Below are 9708 nucleotides of genomic sequence, written 5' to 3' on the forward strand. Positions count from 1 at the left end.
CTTTCAGTTGTTTACTGTTTAAAATTATATATATATATATATATATATATATAAATACTGCACAAGTTGTTTTGTGTAATAAATTAAAATGTTTCAGAACTGAAATCATTTTTGGGTCACGCCTTAATGACCAAGGAAACATGTGGGTCCCGAGGTTACACAGGTTGAGAACCACTGATGTAAATGATATGACTGCAGCACTGGAAGTTGTCAGCTGACAAGATTTCTGGCCAGATCCACAGGCATGTTTTGAACTTATACTTCAGTGGTATATTTAACAACCCAAGTTCATTGTTAAGGTTTCCATACTCTTTACAAAGAACACGTTTAGGAAGTGTTTCTATCATTACTAATGGTTCAGCTGTTAAGATCTCTAAATATGGACAATGTGCTATAACATAATTGTATTACTCAAAATTTGCCAATACTCTGAGCCTGTATTATTGTACTGAACTTCTAATATCTTAAAGGTCCAGTCTAGGTCCAGTCTACATTTTAATGTGCTGTGAGTGCTCCTGTGGAGATGTCTGTGTCTATTGTAATGACTTTAAATTCCTGACAGGATTGGATAGACAATGGTCCACCCAAAGTGTTCTGGATATCAGGATTTTATTTCACCCAATCGTTTCTGACGGGCGTTTCCCAGAATTATGCCAGAAAATACACGATCCCTATCGACCACATTGGATTTCAGTATGAGGTAAGAGAAGATGTATTTTGCATCTGTGCTGTGCTGTGTACTTGTACATTGATTAGGATTAGAATGGTTTATATAATGAATAGGCCTAATTGTTCATTAGTTGCTTTGGGTCCCAAGCTTTGTGAGATGGCCCTGCTGCAAATACAGTATATCCTTAAAAGTAGGGGATGTCCCGATGCCACTTTTTCAGGCACAAGTACATCCCCTCATGTACTTGCCGATACTTTTTCTTAAAGGGACAGGTGACTTTAAATGATCCATAGTACAAAGCATTACTAAATCAAAGACTGACACTAAATGGGGTCTGCACTCTTAGGCCTTGTTCACACCAAATGCAGAGCAGATCCATTCAGGTTTCTGCACACGCAGTTCAGTGGGTTGTGCCGCGTTTTTGATGCGTTCCGGCCATTTTTGGTTAAAAAAAAAATTAATTTTTAAATTTAAATAATAATTTTTCTTTTTTTTTAAGTTTAACATGGGCTTTCAGGCACTTGCATGCGTTTTTATGCGCTCCATAGCAGGTAAAATAGGGCTTGCCGCAGTTTTTTCACCTGCTCTGGATCTGCACGCTGCAATGTGAACTGGAGCTCAAAATACCATAGGAATACATTGGACGCAGTTTTGATCCGGTCTGCATCTGCTCTGCTCTGGATCTGCTCCGCGCTTGGTGTGAACAAGCCCTTAGAGCGGAGTAAACTGTCACCACAAAAGGAAGATTTTGGGCCTCCAGGAGGTGTTTGCCATAATTAGGGATGTTCAGATACCAGTGCTGATACTTGGCATTTTCACGAGAACTACCGGGGTTGCAGCGGTTGCAGCTGGGACCTGGCTCTGATGCTCCACCACTGTCCTGAAATCATTAGTCTGTATTGTTTTAGAAAAACTGTCACATGACAATAAACAAAAATGTATCAGTACTTGTATCTCTGAGTACTTGGGCAAGTATCAGTACTTGTACATGGAAAAATGGTATCGGTGCATCTTTTATATATAGTTATTAAAAAAAAATAATGTATTAAAATGGGGATGTACAAATCCCAGGAGCTCTGTGTGCTCCTTAAAATGACAGCGGCCTCCTAACGTTTGAATTTTTCTCTAGTCTGGTCCTGGAAAAGTATCTGTACTTTTATCGAGTACGGTACTTGGTATCTGAACATCCCTAGCCATAATGTTCTAGCATGCACAGGACATCAGCACATTATGGCAGACTTACCTTGCAAGCGATCTCCTCTAGCACTGTGATGTTAGCACTCTCCTTCACTGACAGTGCTTCCAACTTCTCCTGATCCTCTTTCCTGTTTGGCATCTTCAGCCTCTGGATTGGCCAAGGCAGGACGATGCAATAAAAGCCTACTGCATGATTCTCAATTGGCTGTAGAGGCTCTGGCATTTGGCTATAGAATGACAGGGGTCGGGGCGTAGTTTCATGAGGGGTGGTGTTTGACTTTGGAAACAATCAAGGTCATGTGTAGAACCTGGGCCTTGGATTCTTGGGTTCCATATATAGACCAAAATTGATTTGACGATTAAAGAACTGATTAAAAAAGCGTACTGCGTCAATCAGGTTAGAAGCAGCTACTTGTATATCTAAGTCATATGGCATTTGCTCAAATAGAGTCTCTTCAGCAGTAGACTGTGAGGACTTGGAGATGGTAATAGGAGCCTAAGGCGCACTTAGAGGTGGAAGCCCAGTATAGTCAGAATTAGATTCTGCCATGGATGGCACCAGAGCGCGTTTAGAGCCCCTGCAAGCAGATTGATCCTTTAAATTGTGCACAAGCTGATGAAGATACTTCATAAAGACTAGTTTAGGTGGTGTTTTTTGAAGTCTTGATTGAAGTGTCTGAAGAAAATATCAACAGTGTACTGAGGATCTTGATTGAAGCAAAAAAAAAAAAGGAAAAAATATGAATAAAAAAGGCTAAAAAAACATATATAGTTAAAATGTATTCTCAGCAGAGCTCAGCAGAAGGTGTCCAACCTCCTAGAACGCTAGAAAACAAGTGAAGCATGGCACATGGAGGCAAGGTTTTACAGTGATTGGCTTAACATTTTTTGTTTGGCCTGGTCCCAAGCTCCTGTAGGCAGTAGTATAACCTGTTTGGGAATTCCTGTTTCTCAGTGGACAATGAAGACAATGCCTCGGGGTTGGTGGGCCACACAGCTGGAAGAACAATTTGTGGCAAACCCAGCTCAGCCATTTACAGATAGACTGTACTTCCAACACTGTGGTCCGCTTAACCTTAGGAACCCTTTGCATCACCACTTCTGTCATATGGAAATCTTTCTCTTCCCTTTTTACCATCAAGGGCAAGAGGCACATGGACAGCTACACTGCTTTGTAGCACTGGTCAAATGTTATAATACATGGCTAGATAACCTTGCACTAACCAGCACCTATTATCAGTGTACATGAAGAAAAATACCAGCGTACGCTGATGGCCACTCATTGCCTCCACCCCAGTCTGTCCATCTGTTGGAAAAGTCATCACTAAAATCACAGCCAGGCTTAGCAATAATACTTTTTTATGCTTTAAAAAGGGGGGCGAGGGGGTTTAATCCTACTAAAATCTCAGTTTATTTGGCCACTTGTGAAAAGCTGTCCATTCACCTTACGAATATCGGGCGATTTTCGTATGCGATCGCGTTTTCGTCCAATATTCGTAAGGTTGATGGGCAGTGTACAACCGCAAATACTGTACAATCGATCGACTTTTGATTAACCAGCAGGTTAGAAAACTTCGGTCATTCGTACGATTTTCACAAGGTTGGTGGCGTTTCCGTACGTCAAAATTCATACGATTTACACTGCTCATGCGCAGATGAAAATACGTGCGGTCGATTACCGCAATTCGTCCAGGTGCTTTCTTTTAATTACTGCTGATTCAACCTTGCAATAATCAGGGCAGGATGGGGCCGCCGTCCGAAAATTGCACGACGGTTCGATCATCGGACTAAAAGTTTAGTCTGATGATCGCAAGGTGTGTGGGCAGCTTCAGAATGATCCCTTATCTGACCAGTCCTGCGCTGGTTACAGTATATTCTCTATTGAAGGTAAGTGTAGTATTGTGGCTGCTTTGGTTATCCAAAAGGAAATGCTTTCCCTTCCCCATTTGAGTGTGTTCTACAAACATCTGTATACATTGCTCTCTGCCTTCATTTCAGGTGACCAGGTATGAACACATCATAGACACATCTCCAGAAGATGGCGCTTACATCAGAGGACTCTTCCTAGAGGGAGCACGCTGGGACAGACAAGAGATGCAGATTGGAGAATCGCTTCCCAAAATTCTGTATGATCCTCTACCTATCATTTGGCTAAAACCAGGAGAAAGTGCAAAATTTGAGCACAAAAACTTGTACTTCTGTCCTGTATATAAAACCAGCGCTAGGCGGGGAACTCTGTCAACCACCGGCCATTCCACCAACTATGTCCTCTCCATAGAACTTCCCTCAGATAAGCCTCAGAAACATTGGATAAACCGCGGTGTGGCAGCCCTGTGCCAGCTGGATGATTAATTTATTGAAAGAGTAAGATTTCTTTTCTCCTACCAGTTCTATTACGTGCACTATTGCTGTACACATTCTGTTTGATCATTTCATACGTCACATAGTATGTGCCTTAAAGATCAGCCTTCTGTGTTCAATTGGTTGTACAAATGTTGAGAATAAAGTTGAACAAAATCTGATTTTGTAGCAAGGGTAAGCTAACTTCTCTGCCCATGAGCAACATTCTTCTTTATCGGCATGTATGGGATACATATTAGCTGTGCTGCTCCATCGCAGTTCCTATATTAGAGTTGCAGGGTATTTTATTATTTGACACTTGCAGTAAACTGTCGATATGTTTTACCTGGTGTGTGATTAGTGTCACATGGCAAAGGCAATAATCTTCACAGGAAATGTCAGTTTAAGAGATTCCTTTGGGATTTCTGAGAGTCGTGGAAACTACTAATCTCAGAATTACTAAGCTCCAACTTTAATCATAGCAGCCAAGTCATTATTATATTCAAAAGGAGAACTCAAAAATGGGAAGCCCCCGATTCTTCTTATAGCAGATTTTCTTCTAAGGAGTCTGTCACTTTGGCCATTTAGAGCAAGGGGCCTTCACCCCACCCAAGATACTCACTTTGTCAGGCTCCCAGCCACTCTTATGGAGCCATCGCAAAATACTTCCAGATGGCGAGTATAAGTAGGTCCAGGGGTTACTCTCATTACACCAGGCCCTGCAGTAACATAGCACAGTCTGCTTATTTAGTTCTCCACCCCATCTCAAAACACTGTAGAAAACACCTGTTTAGAAACCTGTAGAAAAACTGATTAGAAACACCTGTGGTGTAAAAAAATATACTTACCGTATCCCCACTTCTGCCCGCTGTGTCTAGGCAATGGTGATATCAGCATACTTTGGGTGATGAATCAGAGAATGCAGTGTAACCCGAATCTCACAAGAAGATTCTACTGCACTATGCTGGAGGTCAACTCCTGAGATTTGCAGTACTCAGTATTCCCCAGAATATCGCCTGAAAGTTGCTTCTGTGACCCCTGCAGCACGGATGCCAGGAAGAGGCAAGCACTTTAAAACTTACTTTACCCCCGCATGTGCTCATTTTATAGCGCTTTAAGATGGGTGAGGGGGCACCTACTCGGTATGTGAACCACGCATGAAGTGGAAGGTTTACTTTAAACTCACGGTCACGTATTCACATTTGGAAAGCTAGAGCACGTGTTCCAACATCAGTACCTAGAATTCTGTAAAGCAATGACCCGATTCTCGTTATAATATGAGGATTTTATTTCTACTCTGCAATAGAAAAAGTTGGTCAAGTCATGACATAAGATGTGTTTCCATGGATACAGCTCCAGAGACTTCCAAAAGGCACTTTTGCTAATGTAGGTAATTTTTAGATTGTGTCCAGGGACTTGTGTGAAGACGAATCATCTGGTTTCCTAATGTTCAAAAGTCTGGACCCTCAATCAAAACAAAGTGGACACTACACAGAGCAGAGGTATTCATTAGAGGAAGTTTACCCGCTTTCTGCTCCAGGCAATTTATTTCTAGCTGCCAAAAGTAAAAGTTACACTGAAAGCAGTTACATAGTCAATGGGATAACTTTAACAGAGAAATTACAACTCCAGCTACACCTGAAAAAGTTTTGGGATGAAAAAAAAAAAATGACTTTAAACCAGATAACTGACACTAGAAATGAAGTTATAGCCATGTTAGACCAATTATAAAGCAAGACGCTGTGTGTTGTAGTATTACATCATACTTTTTCAAAATTTAGAACAGTACTGTACATTTTTCAGAGAATTTCCACTCTCTTCATTACGTTAGAGGGGTACTGAAGAGTAAAGACATTTCTACAACCGCTTAAAAAAACACACCTAATTATCCCAAGTTACATTTTAATGAAAGCTAGGGATACCATTTTTTCAGTATAAAGCACCGATATTTTTACATACCGAGTACTGACACCAGAAATCCCATTAAAAGGAGAACGATGAGGTGAAAAGCACTCAGCCTCATAGTTCTAGCCGACCTGTGACAATGAAACTGTCACAGGTCGGCTCAGTAGATCGGGAAGTGAGCGAACACATACCGGCGCTCGCTCACTTCTCGATCATGTCCCAGCAGAGAGCCGTAACAGTAACTCACGGCTCCCTGCAGGGATTCCCCCCTCCAATGTCCGATCCTCCAGCGCTGACTGGCGGAACGGATGGGAGAGGTGCGGGTACAGCTGGCTCTGCCTCTAGATAGGCAGAGCCAGCTGTTACTCACGCAGCTGGGTGGATCCTGACAGTAAGGCCCCATTCACACGTAGCGACATACCTTTTGCAGCAGCCGGGATAGCGCGACTTTCGGAGCGACGATCCAGCGACGATAGCGCGACCTTTTCCGTCGGGTTCCCATTAGAAAAAAGCAAAATCACGCAAAATCCGCCGAAAAAAGGGTCCTGTAGAAGCGACTTGCGACCGCGACATGGAGCTAAGATAGCTCCATTGAATATCATTAGTCCGCGACTTCTCGCGATATCGCGCGGCAAAAATGCGCAATAAATCGCTACGTGTGAATGGGGGCCTAATGCACGCCCGGGCAGTAAAAACACGCACAGCCGTTACCGGCTGTTTCTTATACAACCGATCAGCGGCTCTATAACCGCCGATCGGTTGTATGGGGTGTTTTGAAGTGAACCCCCCGACCCCGGTGCTGCCACCCCCGCTCCTGACCCCTCACTTTCAATCCCGGGATCCGCTAGCCAATCTGCGGCCTGGGACCGGCTCGGGAGGCGTCAGGAAGAAGATGATAGGGAGGTCAGCATCTTCCTCCTTGCTGATCTCCCTCCGGGCTTCCGCATTCCACCTGTCATCTGGCTGCTATAGCCAGAGAGAAGCTGATGAAGCAGATATCTGCTTCATCAGCTTCTTTTGGGGTCCCCAGGTGACATTAGGGGTCCTAGAGACCCCTAATGTCTCCATAAAGAGGACCTGTCAGTGTGCCTTTGCTATTATATAGGGGATTGTTATCACTGATAACACTAAACTGATGAGCGGTAAAAGCTTTTAAAGCGTCGCCTATGGCCAATTTTGGGTATTGTACTTTCCCTTTAACCATATGCAGCAGCAATCTTGATGGCATATGTTTATCTAGTCCCTAAATGCACATTCTAACTAAGCACATTGAGGCCACAACCACATTATGGGCTCTCACCATCAATGAGCCAGGTTATTTTATACAGTAATCAGGCCAGGACAAACAAAAATAAACTGAAATTTGCCAGCCAATGCCAACTCCTTGTTGGAATTCCAAGCCATTCCCAGACAAGAAAACTCACCCTGCCAAAGCAGGCGACCCTACTGCATAGCACAGAGATTGAAAAAGTTACTGAACGCATCTGTCTTAACAGCTACACGTTAGAAGAATGGAAGAATCCATCATTATTGTAGATAACTGTTATACTGTAAACGTTTTATTGAAGAAAGCAAACTATAAGTGATGTAGAATTTACATTGAAAGGCCGGGATCTCAGCCTAATAGTCCAAGTACAAGTGAAGACCGGAACAAACAGGTAACTGCACAAACAATGTTCAAGGGTTTCTTACCCACTTTTAGTCTTCCGAATGGTAACAGGAAATCTTCCCTTGTTGGTACATTAAAAGGCAAACATAAAAGTTCCAGCATACAAGCATAGCAGCAGTGTTACCTCCAGCATAACCTCCAGCATTAGAGAGATATCCCAAACATATAGCGCACTCCAATAAGGCGGACAAAGCGGTGTCGATGTGCAGCTCCAATAATCACAGGCCGGGGTATCCCGTGTAATAACTGAATCAAAAACAAAAATAATGCCATAACCTAGCGCAGTGACAAACACAGAAGTAAGAGTTACAGTCACATGTGGATAGGTAGGAAGCCGTGATTCTACAAAGTAACTTGTGGTAAGTATGGATGGGATTCTACAATTATGGAGCAACTATGTATCAGCCAGAAGGATGTGTGGGGCAGCCTGGAGGGAAGCTCTCCACATGTGAGTGGAACTCTAACGTCTGCGTTTGTCTCCCTGTATTCACCTGGATTCACTGCGCTCCTTTTTGTTTTGATTAAGTTTCACATTATTCTGCCATATCCTTTTTTTAAAGGAGCTGAAAGACTCCACCTCCAATCAAACACCCGTGGCCTTTCAGTCAGTTTCTAAAACCGGAGGTGGAGTACTTTAGCCCGGGTGTAATATAAATCGAAAACGATATCCTGGGGCCACCAGTAACAACTCACTTAAATCTTCATAAGGGAATAAAAACAAGCATGGCACTTAGCATTTCTACCCATGCTCCTTTGCACTATATAGTATTCTGTACTTTGATATTTACATAAGATATGTATGAGGGGAACTTATACATTTTAACAAATTCACTTAAAATAACCAAAATGGAAAACAAAGCATTTAAAAAGGAGAACTATGGGGGGCAGCCTTTTTTTGCCCATAGTTCTCTTCAGGGTCACAGGAGGACATATACTGTGTCTTCCAGTGACCCAAAACTCAGCACATAGCAGGCTATTGTCTGCTATATGCTGAGAGCGCAGGGCCACTTCACAGCCGGGATGGATCCCCACAATACTGTCGAGATCCACCCCCCTGGCTGATTGACAGCGGGCTCTGCCTATCTAGCGTGTTCGCTGACTTCCCGATCATTAGAGCCGACCTGTGACAGCTTCTTTGTCACAAGTTGGCCTTTAATTATGTGGATGAGAATTGTCTCCTTTAATTAACATGGATAACATTTAGACAAAACTGCAGATAGAATAATGTCATTCTCTTTTGATGTACTTGTGGAATTTGCTTATTGTGAGTGCACAGGCTTCCAGCAGAGGTAGTGAGTCAGTCAACAGGAAGTGGAAATAAACATAGATCTGTACTCAGACAAAAGGTTAAAAAACACACAAAAATCACAAGGGTAAATATCGTATGATGGACCACCTATTCTGCAACATAGAAGAAGAAACATGGAAGAGTAACAGCAGAAAAAGACTAAGGGAGAATGTTAACCCCTGTCAGCTTATTAATTGCCATCTGTGTCCCAGTGGGGAGATTTTCCTTCACTTCCTCTCTGACAATCACAACACGAAGTGGGAGGAAATCCCTCCAAAGTGAGGGAAATCCCTGGTGGTCAGCAGGGTCACCAGACCTTGTGTCCCCTTTGGACGATTTCCCATCTCTCTCCCATTCAGTGATAACGGTCACCAGAACAAATAGGCAAGGCGAATCTTAACAGGGACTCACAGACAGCAATAAAAACCGGATGGAGTAGAACACTTTTCTCCACTCGATCCAAAACTAGAAAAAAAGTTTTGGCTTCAGTTGCACTTTAAACCTCTATGTACTTCTGCAGCCCCATTATTAAGATCTTACATTTCCAGTTGCTTGTTCTGGTTTCTATCATACACATACAATAGCACGGCTATAGAAAGGACGCCATTCTGTTCCCCTCTGTGAGCCTAGCCAGTCCAT

General features: G+C 42.9%; 1 protein-coding gene across 1 annotated transcript in view; it reads left to right on the forward strand.

Moving 5' to 3' along the window:
- The window catches only part of DNAH3 (dynein axonemal heavy chain 3), a 239155-nt gene extending 234801 nt beyond the window's left edge, over nt 1–4354 (forward strand). The window contains 2 exon segments of the mRNA XM_018562281.1: nt 563–700; nt 3866–4354. Of these exon segments, the coding sequence (XP_018417783.1) occupies nt 563–700; nt 3866–4219 (492 nt within the window). The 3' untranslated portion in view covers nt 4220–4354.
- Nucleotides 4355–9708: the final 5354 nt, after the last annotated feature.

This window comes from Nanorana parkeri, unplaced genomic scaffold (genome assembly GCF_000935625.1).
Source record: "Nanorana parkeri isolate BGI_ZX_2015 unplaced genomic scaffold, ASM93562v1 scaffold570, whole genome shotgun sequence".
Taxonomy (NCBI): Eukaryota; Metazoa; Chordata; class Amphibia; order Anura; family Dicroglossidae; genus Nanorana; species Nanorana parkeri.